This window comes from Ornithodoros turicata, chromosome 2 (assembly GCF_037126465.1).
Source record: "Ornithodoros turicata isolate Travis chromosome 2, ASM3712646v1, whole genome shotgun sequence".
Classification (NCBI taxonomy): Eukaryota; Metazoa; Arthropoda; class Arachnida; order Ixodida; family Argasidae; genus Ornithodoros; species Ornithodoros turicata.
This window is the reverse complement of record NC_088202.1, coordinates 107,390,340-107,408,870: the sequence shown is the minus strand read 5'-3', so window position 1 is coordinate 107,408,870 and position 18,531 is coordinate 107,390,340. Positions and strand designations below refer to the sequence as shown.

The 18,531-nt window shown below is 45.3% G+C and overlaps 1 protein-coding gene across 2 annotated transcripts in view; it reads right to left on the bottom strand.

Annotated features, from left to right (window-relative positions):
- LOC135385929 (adhesion G protein-coupled receptor L3-like) overlaps positions 1 to 18,531 on the bottom strand; it is a 317,487-nt gene that overhangs the window by 34,110 nt on the left and 264,846 nt on the right. For both annotated transcript variants that reach the window (XM_064615560.1, XM_064615561.1), the window contains exon 10: positions 2,938 to 3,024. In XM_064615560.1, coding sequence (XP_064471630.1) covers positions 2,938 to 3,024 — 87 coding nt within the window. The remainder of the gene's footprint in view (positions 1 to 2,937; positions 3,025 to 18,531) is intronic.

Sequence of the window (18,531 nt, the reverse complement as noted above, 5' to 3'; positions counted from 1 at the left end):
TCGTTCTACTCTAATTGGGCGAACCAGCGACTTCAGTAATCTCAAGAGCCCTCTCATGCTTGAGATGACGGGACGCCTAGGCGGTTCTCTGTCGTTCTGGGGAGACGCTGTTCCACGAGTGGGTTTATGTATTGATTGGATGCCTATGCACTCTAAAAACGGAGGTTCACCACGTAGCACGCTATATAGCCAACTTTCGTCCCGAATGAGAACGTTCTCTCCTTTGATTTGATGGAGATGGGGGGCGCGTGTCATTTTTGTGGCAATTATGAACTGCACAATGCCACAAAAAATGGCGTACGCCGCCCGCAGACATGTACAAGACACTCAAAAATGTATTTAAGATAAGATAATAAATACTGAGGTTAGAATGTAATTAAGATAGAGTATAAATACATGAAAATTAAAGTAATTAAGATAGAGTACGAAATACTTCAAAAAGTACTTGAAATACAATTAAGATCCTATTTATCCTTGAACGTCTTCTTTCTCGTCTTCATCTGCATCTTCTCGAGAATATCTCACAGCCCTCATGTAACCACTGGTGTAAATGCGATGAAAGGGGGAGCATGTCATTTTGTACACAGCCGTGGAGCAATACATGTTCGTTTCTGCAGAAATTCCGTTTCTGCAAATCTCCAAATGAAGATGTTTCACATTCTAACGAGTGGGTAGACCCACTCGTTAGGCAAACTATCTAATTTGATCGTAACTGGACCGAGAGATTACGCCCCTGTCACTTTAACGAAAAGAGCGCGTCATACACCACGTGCTCGAGCTCCCGAGTGCGTCGCGCCTCGTTAGATCATGAGCCATGTAGGCGATGAAGCCTGTGAGCACGTGAAGACATTCGTTAGGCAGACGACACCGTCGGTCGTTACGCGAGCAAGAGATTACGCCTTTGTCCCGTTAACGAAACAAGCGCGTCACGTGAAACGTGTCATGTGTTCGTGTTAACGAGAGCTCCGCCTCTCGTTGGCTCGCGGACGATGGAAGTGATTAAGCCCCCATATTTGTTGAAAACGGGAGGCGTACGCCTTTTTTTGTGTGACAATTATGAACAGCATAAGCGTCACAAAAAGGCGTACGCCTCCCGTTTTCAACAAATTAGGGCAGATAACGATGTCTTTCGAGATGATTTTTGGCTAGGAGTGTGCCATGGGGGGGGGGGGGGGGGCGGTGAATCTCATTTCTAAGAGTGGTGGGCCAGTTCTGTTTCCTTGCTGTTTGGAGTCAGATGCTCCTGCTAGCCATATTTATTTCAACGATGTGAGGAGCCAACTCTCCCTTTAAATGCGAGGGAGAAAAGGCAGCAGCTCTTGTTCTCCCTCGTAGACAAAACACCGCAAGCTGGTGATACAGGTTTCTCGACAACCGAATCACCATTTTTCAAATTCACATTCGCAAGGGCGCAACAAAGACGTGGAGAGCATATCGATCTTGCACATATGCCGCAGCCTGCGCTGTGGAAAACCAGGATGGCTATGACACCACCAATTTTCATCTTGCCAACGTTGTACAGTTGCCTGTTTTTCTCCTCCGACCGCTTGCATATTCAATTTACTAGAGCGAAATCCCTCCTGCGTTAGTCTGCCATAATCCGTCGTTTCCATTTCCTTCAATTCCCGTCACGACTGCCTTCGTCTGCATTTCACGATCCCGTTCTGTTTGCTTACCCATTCTCTCTTTGTAGTGCTGCTGTGCCCACTCCGCATTCGTAAAATACTACGATGCGGGTTGTGAGTACACAGAGGCACCCTTCCCAAGAGCTTTCAGTAAGTAAGACTAGGTTTTGCTGGTGCTTCTATTGTATCTTGCAAATATGCAACTACGAATAAGCAAGGACACAGGAGACGCCCGAAATGAAAAGAAGCGACGGTCACAGAACGAAGGCACGGGATGAAACGGCAAATGTGGATTTCCATACGACGGATATTGCTTTTAGTTTACGAAGCGCATAACAAAAAACATGGAGTATAATGAAAAAGGCGCGGCACGCTCCATTTTCGTGCTCGGGAATAACTGAAAAGCGACGATGCACCAATGATGCTACTGAAGCGAGATATCGGGAGTCTTTGGACCAGAGACCGCGCAAGAATGACTTTGCGAATGAGTGTGTGCTTTCTACTTTTCTTTTTCTTTGTTGTCTTTTGAGTTTCGCTTCCATGAACGCCTCTTGTGAGGCTTTCTTGAAAGCGGTTTATTCTGCTCAGTTGTCTGCATCCAGAAAGTCCAGGGATGGCTGGCGTCAATTTCCAGCGGAGAAAATAGGGCGCTAAAGCGAGAGCGTCTTGCTTGTGCCAGAGGAGCATGAGAGTCTTTTATTAAGCCTAATGTCGTCGCTCAAATGTAGCGTGAGCGTTGGTTGCCACGTCGCAGCCGGCTGCCTTCTTATTGCTGCCGAGACCCGTTTTCGAACTCGGGCTGAAAGCAAACTGTTTTGGTGCAGTGTGTCTGGAGACAGACTAAATTGGATTGTTGCAGGCATCAATTTAGAACAGCAGTTTTCCAGGATTTGTGCGTTGATGTAACGGTTTTGCCGTGTGCTGCTGGGGTTCCAGATAAGAACAGACAATTCTTTAGATTGAAGGCGGAACAATTCTCTTACGTCATGTGGTCTCAATCGCACTGCTTTCAGTTGTTAGGCGCTATAGACTGCATCAAAAAATTCCACAAAAGTTCAACCAACATATTTCCCATTTCGACTACATTTCACTTGACTTGGATTTGCCCTGTACTTGTACAGCACTTGGGTACGCAGCCGAATGCGAAATTTGGTCAGGTTCCTTGTCAGAGTGAGAGAGATTGCAAGGAGTGCCAACACCATTATGAATGCCCACTTAAGGCGAGCGTGTATAAGTCGTGGACGCTTTTAACGCATGTGTGCCACATCAACAGTCGGCTGAGAAATGTTGATATTTGAGGCAATAAGCTTACCTGTTACCTTCACAGATGACGTCCGAGACTCGTTCGTGTAGACAATCACCTCTTGTTCCCTTTCTTGTTTCCTTCGCAAGTGTAGCACTGCAACATAAAATACAAGAAAAATCGCATTGATTGCAACGCGCGCATTCACATTAGAGATCGCATAACGCAATAATGAATAACGGAAAGGCTGTGCGTAAATATACTGGGAGCCTACTGAAGTTGAGATTAATAGTTGATGATGATGATGATTGAAAGAAAAAAATGGGGATTGTAGCCCTCATCACCAGGGCCGACTGCCCCAGATTATCTAAGGATGAATGAATTGTTCGTGGATTAGTTTTGCCAACCAGAGGGTTATTTAACGTGTGTTGAAAACTCAGCCCACGACACTTGGTCAACCTAACTGCTTCGTGACAACGTGCCACAGGAATTTGCACCTTAGAACTAGACTGCTGGCGTCCTCGACCGGGTTCGAATTGACCTTTTTCACATTCAGTCAACCTAGCCTCTCGCTAGCGAACCACCCTCGGCGCGCGACAAAACAAACCCACGTGGGCAGTAGCTATAGCGGATTAAAACCGGTCTTGAAGTGGAGTCCACAAGTTAGCGCGGTGTCCCCACTCCCGTGTGCTCCCGTCCTGCTCTATCCAGCCCCCATCTATTGAATGCGGGGATAACCTTGTCTGGCGCCCCCAAGGTAATCGGCGCTGCAGCGCATGCGTATAAGTAGACGTGACAAAGGTCCATTCTCAACCAAGGGCTCAGTAGCCAATGTGGACAGGTGCAAGTGGGCACCTTTACACGAACCATCAATGCACACGCGTTCGACAAGACGCCCTTCGGCATTAACAACAACAAAAAAGAGGTCAAGCTGAATTCACTGCAAATAAATATAAACAGTGCGTTTGGAAACCTGCCCCGATCATACATTAAAACGAAACGGTGCTGTTAGTAAGATCTAAAAACTCACTATCGGTACCTGAAGAGAAATTTACCATAGTTGGTTTCAAAAGACGTCATAGATTTCACAGAGCCGCCTTGTATTGTACGAGCGTAATTTAATACTGATTTTATTGAATTGTGCTTGGAAATGGTCCGAATGTACGAATCTCCAACGTAACGTAGAGGTATTCATTGAACATATATCTGTATCTTGCAAGGATTTAACCGCATAGCCCGAACTTAGAGATATCAAACTTCTACGTTTTTTTTTTTCTTTGCTTTCTTGGTGTGTTGCACGGTTTTACAGTAAAATTGTAAGTCACGGTGTGAATATCGGCAATGTACATGACAGATGAACGTCAAACACAAATAATCCCGCCAGTTCTCGCCAGTTCTGCCAGATTTGGAATGTTCGCGTGGCCCTTTCCGAGTGCCAGGAATTTGCCAGCTAGCACTTTTATCGGCCGGCCTCGATTACAACCAGGCAGCGGGTTGCCCAACTATATCCGGTGTCGTCACATCCGCGCTGCGAGGTAGGCGAGGGCCCGCATTGGCCCGTACGTCGAATAGCACGCTCCTAGCCAATACCATAATCGCGAATGATATCGTTATCTGCCCCGATTTGTTGAAAACGGGAGGCGTACGCCTTTTTTGTGACAATTATGAACAACATAAGTGTCACAGAAAAGGCGTACGCCTCCCGTTTTCAACAAATCGGGGCAGATAACGATATCATTCGAGATTATGGTTGGCTAGGAGCATGCCATGCGGTGAAGTTCATTTTTAAGGGTGCTCGTGTACTACATGTTATGCCTTCTCCGATTTACTTTTTTCCGTGACCCTTTATGTGTTGTATGATGAATGAGGTGATTATTTATTCTTCTAAAGGTCCGAGTACTAAATAGTTACACGAAGGACACTGCAGTCATGGCTTTTCTTGCCCTGCTGGAGATGTAAAGAAACAGGAGAGAAAAAATAGAGATGAAACAACATAGCGGGTAGCGTGATGAGGTGTGTGCGCCATCCTTCGGCGGCATTGTGTAGTTCTTTCGAGCTCGACAAGGAATCGACAGGTGCATGTGGCTGGAGGTATTGCGAAGTTTTAGGATACGGGGTGCAATTACCCATCAGACAATGGCAACGCGAGCGAGTTTTAGACCTCAACCCAAACACCTTGCGCTTGCGATACCAGCGGTATACCACCAAATATCATTGTTAAATTTGTTACAGTAACTAAGGCGTGTTTCTTTTACTTCTTTTTCGTGGCTCTAGTTCTATGCCAACATTTCGCCCCGCTCGAGAGCGACGCACGTTTACTTTGGAGCAAGTTTTGGGACCCACGCTATTTTCGAAAAACAACGTACGCCCCCAAACCCCACATCACTGGCTGTGTTCTGGGTTATACGACACGGGCACAGCAGATAAACGGAATAACTTGTATAAGACGCCAGGTATCCAACACACGGCATTAGCTTTACCCGATAGCGTTGTCGACCCGGAGCTAGATCGAAAAAGCTCCTCGGAATTTTCGAACACGGCGGCACTGTCACATTTTTGCACGTCCCCATGGATACCGACAGGCAGGTTGCTCTCGAAAGACATTTGATGTCGTTTTAGTTAAAGCCCAAGTAGCTTTTGCGCAAAACAAACAAACAAACATACGAAAATCATCATCATCATCGTCATCCTTTAGTCAAATGTTAAAGGGACTGAAAAGTGAAAAATAACCCTCATATTTTTGCCCACTATCGTGCACAACATCATTGTTTGATAACACACAGAAAATATTACTTCTCAATTCGGCATATTTTTTACGTATAAATATTTTGAAGATGCCGGAACATGGACGGCGCGACCAACGAACGGCGAAAAAGAGCAACTTGGGTTTCAGTTCCAAGGGTCCCAGAGATTGGTCAACCCTTACCCCGTGAGAGCTAATTTTGTAGAGAACAAAGTTGACGCGCACTATCTTACAGCTAAACCCGATTTTAAAAATGACGCTCACTTCCATAGTTTCTACATTAATAAAGCGTTAATAAAGCATTCAGCTACTCCGCCGCTCCCGCCGCTACGAGCTACGATCCGCAACGCCATCTTCTAGGCGTTTATTGTGGTTTATTGTCTACGTCGTGGGTGGTCATGCTGGTCGCGCGAAGCAGAAAATGGAAGTGAATGATATGTCTGTGGCTGCTGTGTCATGTATTCGAGAGACCGCCTGGCGTAGTTTTGGTGTTCGGGGATGCAAAAATCATCTTCGTTCATCTCCGACGACGGGCGTTTCCTACCACAAGATTCCACAGGAGAGTTCGCGAAAACGAATGTGGTTCCAAGCACTCTGCTATTAGATACAGCAGTCGCGTCGTGTGTGCTGAGCTCATTTTGCTGCCGATGACTACGAAGATGACGTAGAAAGAGAATTGCGAAGACGTCCGAAGCAAGCTGCCATTAAGTAACCAGTGATTTTCCTTCATCGAGGTGACGAGTTCAACACAACCTCTTATGTATGTGCAGGTGTCACGAATGTATAAATTATAATATAGCAATTCCAGTTAACTTATGTTATCCTACTTGTCCCGTACTGAGCATTCTCAACATCAACAAATTTGATTTTAGGGGCCTTTCAGTGTTGAAGTGGCGCCAGACTGCTTCGTGTGTGTGTGATCCAGGCACTCAAGTTGACCTGACAGTAATAGCTGAGAGCAGGGATGCAAAGTTCACAGATATAATCACTAGATCTGTTACATGTTGCAGACTTCGTGACATTTTTGCCATCTTTGGACTGGTGCAGAACATTAGTATGACACCAACAGCAGGAGAAGAAACCGATGAGAACTATAGCTTCTTTGAAGGGTAGAGGACTACTTCCTGTTGAGGTACAGTTATGACTAGGGAACGTTAATTAATTTTCTAGAGATGCATCCTCTACACTTGAATGCCCAATGAAACAGCGAAAGTTCATTGTAGTCGAAGCCCCCGTACTGGAATTGTTCAAAGCGTGTCACAGCTGCAGTGAGCCACACAAGACTACATCATATGGCGAATTCGGAAGGTCATTTCGGAGCAACTTTTTTTGCCAGATCTCGAGCAGTCATGTTCGCTTGGTCAAAACGAAGCAAATCTTGCATGTTCGCGTGGCGCTTTCCGAGCGCTCTGAATTTGCTAGCTAGCACTTTTTTTGCCCGGTCTCAAAACGATCGAGCAGCAGATTGCTCAACTGTATCCGGTGTCGTCACATCCGCACTGCAACGGTGGTGAGTGCCCTCATTGGCCCGCATGTTGAAATCACGTGGTTTAGCAGACGACAGAACTCGAAGAGCATCGAAGACTTGCGACCGCGACGCCCCTAGCGTGATCCAAGTACCTAAAACCGCTAGATTCCTAGCAGTCATGTTCGGGTGGCAGCGGTCACGTGATCCAGCTCGGTCGCCGACCTAGCAATTTCCGAGCGCTCGGCCGTTTTGCTACGAAATGACCACCCGAATTCGCTAATATTGGTCCTAAATTTGCAGAGTTCCCCTATCTCGGCCACAACGGTCATTTCTCTTTATTGCTCTCTCAATCCTACCTTCTCCTAGATTGAGGTGGTCCTGCGTTGCATGGGCACACTGCTTATGCTTTTTCTACTTATGCTTTCAGTTTCTTGTTCTGTTGAATAAATGTTCAATTGAGAGTTTGCAGCAATCACGCTGTCTATACTGTGTTTGCCCCTCATCTATATTGATGTGCTATAACGGTATAGCACATCAACATGCCGACAACTTACCAACAACAACCAAACAATCTTGACTTGTCCTACTTTTGGACGGAAACTACACGATGCGGTAGCATCCACATATATATAAAATTTTAGTGGACGGAGATTTTCTGTTTTTGTACAGCCTTCATCGTACATTTCTTTTGTCTTGCTTAGCACGCGTGAAGAAAAGTTCTCATCTTCATGAAGATGACAGGTCATTGTTGGATCTATCTGCAGCATTATTGTTCCTGTCATTTTCTCATCAACAAGAGAATACAAAAGTGCACACATGGTGAAACATAACTGGCTTGTTAAATTCAAGAGGGAAAGACAAAACTGTTTATACTTCTGTGGTTTATTTTCTTGCAGGTTTTACAACTCTATCAAGTACGTCAAAACATCAGAGGGCAAGAAGTCCTACTCTGTTTTCTAAATTTCTGGACAATAAAAAAGAAATATATAGTTTGAGGTGTGACAAAATGTTGCTTCTGCTCTTATATTATATTTCAATTAAATGTCACGATGCATTTGTCGTGTACACTGAAGCCAGTTGCAGTTTACGGGGCTGTCAAAAGTACTTTACAAAAGTACATCTCAACTACAGTAACAGAGACTTATGCACTAAATTATTTCACCATTTTTGACTATTATGCACACCTATGCTGCATGGTTGACTTTGTACCCAGATCCGAAGGGTTGATAATACTTGAAGTCAGCCCTCAAGTCCTTCTTTACAAATGTTAGTTGGTGACGTGATAATGAATCACAAGTACTCCTTTTAGTAAAACAGAGTTAATCAAGTGTTAAATCCCAATCTTGGTTCAAATATTAATTGGCATTTGGAAACGTGATCAATAAGAAGTATATTAAAAGGCTATGAACACAGTTCAGCTGAATGACACTGATGAAAATTATCCTATTTACTGCTCATACAGGGTGTCCCAGAAAACGTGTCATTGAACTATAATAAAAAAACAACACCGCCTAGAGTCATGCGGTCAACGGTATTTGTTCGTACTGGGTTTTTGCCACCTCCTCATGTGAATGTCGTGTAACGTAAGTTTAATTATTATCCCTATCCCTCGCGCGCCCCGCCCACCCAGATCGCGCCAATGGGAGGACGCGTGGACGGTGTCGGCTGAGTGCCATCTGGGGGCAGAAGTTCGAACGTAGACGGGGACGTGCTTTTGGCGATGCTACGTCCACTGGGTCGTTCCATCCACCACGGCCCTGAGTTGGCCCGTGATATGGCGCTGCTCGATCTGTGAACCTAGGGACGCGCGTTCCTTGGGACCGCGAAAATGGTCGGCAATAAGTACTGAGTCATGATCCCATTTTTGTCTCCTTTTTTTTTTCTTCTTCTTCTTTTCTGTTTTCGTGGAATGAATTGACGGATTTTGACGGCTCCTGTGTTCGCTTGTTTTTGCTTTTAATAAACGTTTCATGATCCGCGTCCTTGAGCGATGCCCGCGTTTGTTTGTTTGCTTTTGCTTTTAATGAACGTTTTGTGATGGCTTGATTCATTGCCTGAACATATCCGTGGCAAGTTTTCGGCGTCCTTGAGCGATGACCACGTTTGTTTGTTTGGTTTTGCTTTTAATGAACGTTTTATGATGGCTTGATTTAGTGCCTGTGAGCATAGGTCGGCGAATTCACTCATGATGTCCATCACCGACATCATTCACCATCACATCACTCAGAATGATGTGATGTTGAGTGATGGGCAATGATGTTATGTGATGTTGAGTGAAGTTGAATGATGGGGACTGATGTTATATGATGTTGAGTTTGATGTTGAATGATGGGCAATGATGTGATGTGATGTTGAGTTTGATGTTGGATGATGGGCAATGATGTGATGTGATGTTGAGTTTGATGTTGAATGATGGGTAATGATGTGATGTGAATTTTATGTTGAATTGTGAGCAATGATGTGATGGTGAGAGTAATGTTGAGTGACAGGCAATGATTTGACGCTGACTTTGCGTTGACTTATGTGCGAAGATGAGATATTGAACTTGAAGACCCTGCGATGGGTTTTTCAAGTTGAAATCTGCGGTTTAGGATGTGGGGTTGACATTAGTCGTGGGTGGGTGGATGGGTGCGTACAACTGCTCATAGAAGTAAGCACTGCAAGTATGCATGACTAGACATGAATATGGTACCCCATTTTCAGCGTACCTGTTCTCGTGCCCTGTGATAATCTAAGCTTAACGGTAGTGGCGGGAAGGTTTCAGTTGTATGTGTGACCTTGCTGCTGGTGGGTGGGAGGGAGAGGGGAGTTTGCAGTTCACCGTTATGTTCAGGCTTTGGAGTCGGGGTCTCGGTCGTTTGGGCGGAGCTGCACTTGGATGAATAAAAGCAGGGGAGGTGGGCTGACGTTGGCGCGCTCGCGCTCTTAGTTTTGCGTCGCCTCAGAGCAGGTGTGGTGTTGTGGGAATGACTCCAGCATTAAGAGCGGCGGGCTGTTATATCTGATGTGTCACGTGTGGAAGGGGAACGGCTTGCCGTTCAGCGTTGTATTTAGAGTTGGGGATTCTGTGGTGCTGCACTTGGATGCCATCCGTAGGGGACAGAAAATGAGGGTTGAGCTTGGCGTGCTCACGTTGTTTGGTTTGCATAGCTTCAGAGCAGGTGCGTTGTGGAGGTTGGTTCCAGAGCATAAAGAACGGCGCGTTCGGGCTTATAAATCGGTTATGAAAATCAGTCTCTTGGCACTTCTTCCTTTTCTTTTCATTACTACTGGCAATGAAACATTCCTGGTGTCCGTGCGAATGAGCGGGTACATGGAAAAATGGGACAGGTATTGTGCAGTATGAACTCGGGGAAAGTCACTGTCACGTGAACAAAATGACAGCATCGATTGCCCGACATCGTTTTGGGCAACCAGAGCATACCACGTTTCCGCCTTATGATTTTTTTCGCAATTTTTTGCAAAGGCAGCATAAATGAAAAATTGTCCAGTGGAATGTGGCATGAAACTGGGTTGCATAATTTTGGCGCGTACTCTGCACACGTAGAGCCGACAACCCAGTATATTATGCAAAACAGCTTCGGGACGCAGCCCCAAAGTTTCATCGCACACAATTTTGTTTTTGTGGTTTCGTTATCCGAACTTGTCTTTTGTTTCTGAGTACGACGGTCAAAATAGTTTTCTGTCAGGAACAGCCTAACAGGTTTAGTACAGAATAGGAAACAAAGTGACTGTGATGGTCCACAGGTATGGTCGGTGAACTGTATTCGGCACGTCAATGAAATCACTCCAAGAGAGACGACTCACATAAAAGAAAATACCTGTAGAACGGTTCGGCCTCACGTACAGTGTGCTCCAACGCCTGGACATTTATACACTTCGTGGCAATGGAATCGGTATATAGACACGCAAGCATGCGCAGTATACAAGGCCCTCAGTCTCATAACCGGTCCCTGTAGGTCAGATTCAAAGTCCATCATACACAACGAAGTTGAACTCAGAACGAGTTCTGAAGTTGAATTCTGACCTGTGATATGATGGGCTGTGATGTCGGATGATGGGTAAAGATGGGATGAGCTGTGATGTTGAATGATGGGCTATGATGTGATGGACTGTGATGTTGAATGATAGGTAATGATGTGATGAGCTGTGATGTTGATGTTGAATGATGGGTTATGATGTGATGAGCTGTGATGGTGATGTTGAGTGATGGGTTATGATGTGATGGGTTGTGATGGTGATGTCGAATGATGGGTTATGATGTGATGGGCTGTGATGGTGATGTCATGTTATGGGCTGTGGGCTAGGCCGGACACGATGTGATGTTGAATGAATATTTCGAAAAATGCCGACCTATGCCTGTGAGGCGCGGACTTCGAATGGCGCGTTTGCGGCGTCCTTGGGCGATGCCCGCGTTTGTTTGTTTTATTAAATGTATGGAACACGCGTTGTTAGAGTAATCTTGATAAGACGTCCGCGGAATCGTTGCGCCCGTGTTTGGGTGATAGTAGGGCGTTCGTTGGCGTGTGTGTGTGTGCCTTCCCTTTTATTGAGCATTTCATGCGATTCGTGTGCGATGCGCTGTGGACCGGGACACGGGCGGTGAGAAGTATACCCCGTTTTTGTTTCTTGTTAAAGGAAAATTTATTAGACTCAAGAACGGAATAAGAACTGCTACTTCACACGTTAGTTGACGTACACCTTACATACACATATGCTTACAAACCACTCTAGATCCACTACTTCACACTTCCTTACATATATACATACAAACATACATACAGTACTCCCTAAGACCACCACCCTAGATGTCTGCGATTATGTACAGTATGGAATGCAGTACATAATAATTAGGAATATATACACAGGTGCAGAGTATTTACAGGGCAAATAACAGCACGTGAATGACGTTCATGGGGGCGCACCAGAGACGGTCACACACCCATTGTGATACAAGATTGAGGGGTGATGACACCATTTGCGCGCGAACCCCTGCACACCTAAAGCGAGTAGTTCGTGCTGTAACACTTTGGTGAGCAAAACGCGCACGTTGCGAACCAACAAGAAGATAGGCGTCGTCCGCTGACGTCGGGCCACAGCAGAACAACGAGCTTTCCACAGCACAGAAGCACCACAAGCGGTGAGCAATACACTTAGCCGATGTGGCCACCTACGGTCGAACTGTACAGGACACAAGATGCGTGTGGACCGCCTGACTAGGCTCCAGAACGTACGAGCAACGTGACACTCGAAGATGACATGCTGGTTAGTCTCCTGGTGCGTACAGTATGGACAAATGTCTGACGTTGTTACATTCCACGTGTGGAGACGATCACGAGTAGGCTGGATTCCCCAGGCAAAGCTCCACATGACGTCCCGTAGAAATCCAGGCAGAGAGGCGCATACAGTTGCCCACGATATGTTTGCCGCATGCTCCATTCGTCTTCGCACACCGTCACATGTTGTGACACTGTTCTGTAGCACCTTCTTTGCCATGGAAGAGGCTGAAGCAGATGCCAAGCTGCGGACGGGGACAATGGACGACAGTTTTTGGTGATATGCGCGAACGGCTTTTTTGTTTCTTTGTCGTTTCGCGGGACAATGCGTCATTATAGACTGTTTCCCTCTGCGTTTTTTTTTTTCTCTCTGTTTCATACCCCCTTTTTGTCTTCACTGCGTCATGCGACACGTGTTGTTACGAAAGGAATTCGATTAGATGCCATGCCCGTGCCGTTTTTGTGCGTGTGTTTAGATAATGCCGACAGAAGACTCTTTCTTCTTCCCCCTTTTACTGAACATGATGCCACACATGTTGCTACAGAAGGACTTTGACGAGACTCCCAGGCCGTTTTTGTGCGTATGTTTGGTAATGCTGGCTAATGACGAAAGAAGACTACTTTTTTGGTGGTTTCTTTCATTAAACTTTTGATGGCACCGTACCGCTGTCAATCGACTGGGCGCGCATCATCTTTCTATGTGAAACCACGAGACGCATGCAATTGACCACAGCAGGCTGCGAAATTAATGCAGATGACATTTATTGCAAGGAACTGCATGGACAGGCTTTTGTTGGCGATGACAACAGTGGGTGGCAGTCATAAGGCCGAAACTCATAAGGCGGAATTATCAGAAGGCCAAAAATCAAAGGGCCGAAAAATCAAAACACCGCACAATCACAAGGCCGTTAAAGTCAGAAAACCGAATTACCGAAAGGCCGAAATATAAGGAACCCAGGATACGAAAACTTTTATTCCAACTGCGATAAAAGATTAGCTCTACAAATTAAGTAGGATAGACTTGTTATGAATTAATACAGCAAATAAATTATTTCACCGAACTTCGCGTTAATAACGTACTTTCGATCACCTCAGGGAAAACAAAAAGGAAAAGTAGACATATGAACCACTGTGTTATTGTATGTGTTTATTTTACACAATGGCAATAAATTAAAATGAAAAATTACGAGCTATGCGGGATGCCATTTCCCATTCTCATCCCATTTTCAACAACGGCTTCAACCTCGGTCATTCCTAAAACCACTTCCCTATCATCAGCTGACTCAAAACCGCACCTAATTGTTCGGCCTTTCGATAAGTAGGGTGAGTAGCCGAGTGAATGACATGGGACAACTGATGACTATTCTGGAAGAAATCATATACTGTGCTCCTGTGTCAGGGGACAAGCGTGGTCATTATACAGTTCTTGAAATAGAACGGTATAGAAAGTTGCAGGCGAAGCAAAAAGAAAAAAAAATCCTACAGATCTTGTCATAGATATCCTATGTAGGGGTAAATTCATTGGTCATTAACTGGGTTTATGACCCATAGTTAGTTATTTCTGTATAGCAAACAATTCAGAGGGTTGCTTGTTCAAATCACGTTCGGGTCACCAAATGTAGAGAAACACCATCTCCTCTACAAGTTATTCACTGGTATTCGCCCACGAGGCACTTTCTTTTGGTAGTAAATATGCTGTAGTTTTTTTTTTTCTCTCTCTCTAGCCAGTCTATTTCTGAGCACCAAATGCTACGCATTCCAATTATTCGATTTTTGACACAAGAGTCATGAAACTTTTTTTATAATCTTAAGGCAAGAACAACCCCATTCAGGGTCTTCTGTCTCTTTGGCCTTTCCATTTTTGGCCTTCTGATTTTCGGCCTTTTGACTTTCGGCCTTATGATTTTTCGGCCTTTTGCCTTTCGGCCTTCTGACAGTACGGCGTGATGATGTTTCGGCCTTTTGGCTTTCGGCCTTATGATAGTTCAACGTTATGATTTTCGGTCTTCTGATAGGCTTCCGACAACAGTACATGTGGTCGAGGGCGGTCCTCTGAAACCCGTGCCGTAATGCCTCGGTAGTGGAGTACACTGTTGTTTTGATATGTTGTAGCATATCATGGACATTTGGTCGAAAGCCATTTGATCGAACGCCGTCTGATCGAAATGGCAGCGGTCGTTTGATCTATTTTTTTTATTGGTTGGCTTGTAGCGTTGATGTAACAAAAAACAAGAAGAAAAACAAAAGAAGCGTCAGTCCAAGATGCTGTTATCCTAAGGAATATTTAACTCTGTGTAATACGCTTGTCCGTAGACACATTCCTCATCCTAACCCACTTTTTCGCATCCAGAAAGCGATCCAAGGGCCTGGGTTGTTCACCCTCACCCGTTCGACAACTTGATAGGTTTTTCCTCTCTGACAGATAGTGACTACATGCCTTTCACCCCTAGTCCCCCAACACTTTGTCAAATAATAATTAACGTCAATTGTCAAATAACAAACAACTTTGACAAATAAATAAATAAATGACATTCTTGAATGGTTTATTCGCGTCGAACGTGGACAAAATTTAACAATGTGTTATTAATGTTGATAGTCAATAACTGACATTGTATAGGAGAAAGAACAGTTTTAGTTTATTTACTTTGCGCCTATGTGCAAGTGAATCTAAATTTGGTTCTTGCGACATACATGGAACCGAAGACGTCCCTCGAAACCCTGACAATATAAGCCGGGGAGCTGATCTTTGTACTTTGTCTACTTTTTGCTTCTTCTTCTTTTTCATTTTTTTTTTTTTTTTTGCGTGCATGTGTAGGGATCCCAGACTGCAGATGCATACTCTAACCAAGGTTGAACTAAAGTTTTATATGGCTGTTAATTTAATATCATTATTTTGTACCATGACGAAACTTCCTTCTTAGCATCCACAGACTTCGAGTGGCTTTCGCGCACATATGGCTATCCCATTTCAGATGGTTCCCTTTAAATTTGTCGCCAGCAATGAAAAGGGTGCCCAGAAGAGGCACAGACTATCGGCTGCTCGCAATCTGAGGCTATTTGCTTCAATATGTGTCCTACGGTTCGCCGGATTCTTCCGCATTGTTCTATTCAGCTGTGCTGTTCGTGAATGGCAAAGGTCTGCAAATAACCAGAAGTCTCCCATGTTTAGTTAAAAAAGAAAAACAAAACGAAGCAGAGGACACTGTTGCCTGCTTCCGTATGCTCGAGTCAAAAGTTACAGAAAAGAGGTGCTAAGGACACGCTGCGAGCTTTGAACTCCCTTCGAACAAATGTCTTTCGAATAACAAACGGCGTCGACCAACCGGCTTTCGATCAAACGGCGTTCGAACAAATGGGCGGACGCCGGAGTGAATATACGGAATGGCTCGATATGGATCACGCGTCGCATGCCAATATCCCGTAAGCCGAACCCCCCAACCGTTTTATGACCACCGGCTTAGTGCCGATATCACGATGTTGGAAATCAGTGCTTTGTCGGCGGATAAGTGAGTGACAGAGGACGAAGCATCAGAGATAAAACGTGAAATTTAATTCAGTTAACTTCCCCGCGGGCAAACAGCTTTGGGATCATGTATCAGCGTCAGCCACAGCTATATATAGGTTGGCACACTGCTAACGCATGTGCTTTGCTACATTCAGGATATGATTGCGCGATTGTTGCGAATATTTGCATTGTTGCGATTGCGAAGAACTGCAAAACACGCCTTCGCAAAGAACCTAAAGTGCCGATAAACTGATTCTAACATAACAACAACAATAATAACGTCTAAAATGCTAATACGCCAATTTTAACGTCTATAATACCCACACTGTAATTCTAACATGCCAGCAGACTAATTCTAATCTGACCTAACATCTAAAATGGTGGCAAATTGATTCTAACGGTGAGCAGTTGTCCGACGGGCAATTGTCTGGTGAGCAACTGTCCGGTGGCGTTCCATGAAACGGCATTCGACAAAATGGTGTCGATGAAACGTCGTTCGACGAACCGGGGTTCGATGAAATGGGTGGACACCCGATATGCTTGCATTGCTTTTCTCAGTGCGCCGTGGTACGCAAGAGTCCTTAGGCAAATAGGCGCATCTCAAACTAACGAAATCATAACATACATCATCCAGCGTCCTTACGGTCTAGCACGTACATCAAGTATACTCCAGCAATGAGTATCGTTGTTGTCCGATTTGAGTGGCCAGTCGGTTGACAGCGGTACGGTGCCACCAAAAGTTTAATGAAAGAAACCACCAAAAAAGTAGTCTTCTTTCGTCATTAGCCAGCATTACCAAACATACGCACAAAAACGGCCTGGGCATCTCGTCAAAGTCCTTCTGTAACAACATGTGTGGCATCATGTTCAGTAAAAGGGGGAAAAGAACCAGAGCCTTCTGTCGGCATTATCTAAACATACGCACCAAAAAGGCACGGGCATGGCATCTCATCAAATTCCTTCGTAACAACATCTGTCGCATGACGCAGTGAAGAAAAAAAGGGGGTATGAAACAGACAAAAAAAAAAAAAACGCAGAGGGAAACAATCCATAATGACGCATTGTCCCGCGAAACGACAAAGAAACAAAAACGGGGTATACCTCTCACCGCCCGTGTCCCGGTCCATAGCGCATCGCACACGGATCACATGACATGCTCAATAAAAGGGAAGGCACACACACACACACACACCAAAGAACGCCATAATATCATCCAAACACGGGCGCAATGATTCTGCGGACGTCTTATCAAGATCACTCTAACAACGCGTGTTCCATATATTTAAAGGGACTATCGCATCCGGGAACGTATGTATGATACCGATAGGGTAATGTTCCTCACCGCTTCAGAGTCAACTTTGCCAAATGTCTCTTCCGAAAACAGCTTACATATTAAGTAAACGAGTTTTAAAGGTCCGCATTCCATCTGCAGCCAACAGGATGATGACGTAAGCCAGGCGCACGAATGGGAGCGCAGCGCTGGCGATTGTCTCCGAGATCGTCTGCTTGGCGTTCGCATCGCACTATACTAAGTGAAAAGTCCTCGGTAAATACGGGGGCTGACTTTCGCTTACCACTGTGAGTGCAGAAGTAACCATGTTACGTGAAACACGGCGTTAGGCTCCTGGCTACGTTCAACGTTAACCAGAAACAACATTCCGCGAGCCGGTAACAGAGAAGACGCCGTCCCCATTCCGCCTCGCACGCCCGCCTGTCGGTCGGTTGCCAAGGCTACCAAGGTCCCTCCGGCCGTTCCGTGATTGGTATCCTCCATGTCAAAGGGCGCGCAGTGATTGGCCTCGTCCATGTGACGTTTCCAGAGAGGGAATCCAGGAATGCGTCGTCTGCTCTTGCCAAGTTTTATATCAAACTGCACAGGAACGACGCTGCCAATTCGCGTCGGGTTTTCGGCGTTATTATCAGTGATGAACGCGGAGTAAAAAGGCACTACAGTTTCGGAATCGACCGGGACGGATGCGATAGTCCCTTTAATAAAACAAACAAACGCTGCATCGCCCAAGGACGCCGCAAACGCGCCATTCGAAGTCCGCGCCTAACAGGCAATGAATCAAGCCATCATAAAACGTTCATTAAAAGCAAAAACAAACGAACGAACAAACAAACGCGAACATCGCTCAAGGACACCGAAAACTTGCCACGGATATGTTCATAGTCCGCGCGCAACAACAGGTCATGAATCAAGCCACCATAAAACGTCAATTAAAAGCAAAATCAAACAAACAAACGCGGGCGTCGCTCAAGGACGCCTATCATAAAACGTTTATTAAAAGCAAAAACAAGCCATCATAAAACGCTCTTTAGAAGCGAAAACAAACAAACAAACAAACGCGCGCATCGCTCAAAGACGCCGATCATGAAACGTTTATTAAAAGCAAAAATAAGCGAACACAGGAGCCGTCAAAATCCGTCAATTCATTCCACGGAAAGAGAAAAAAGAGACAGACAGAAATGGGATCATGACTCAGTACTTATCGCCGACCATTTTCGCGGTCCCAAGGAACGCGCCTCCCTAGGTTCACAGATCGAGCAGCGCCATCTCACGGGCCAACTCAGGGTCGTGGTGGATGGAACGACCCAGTGGACGTAGCATCGCCAAAAGCACGTCCCCGTCTACGTTCGAACTTCTGCCCCCAGATGGCACTCAGCCGAC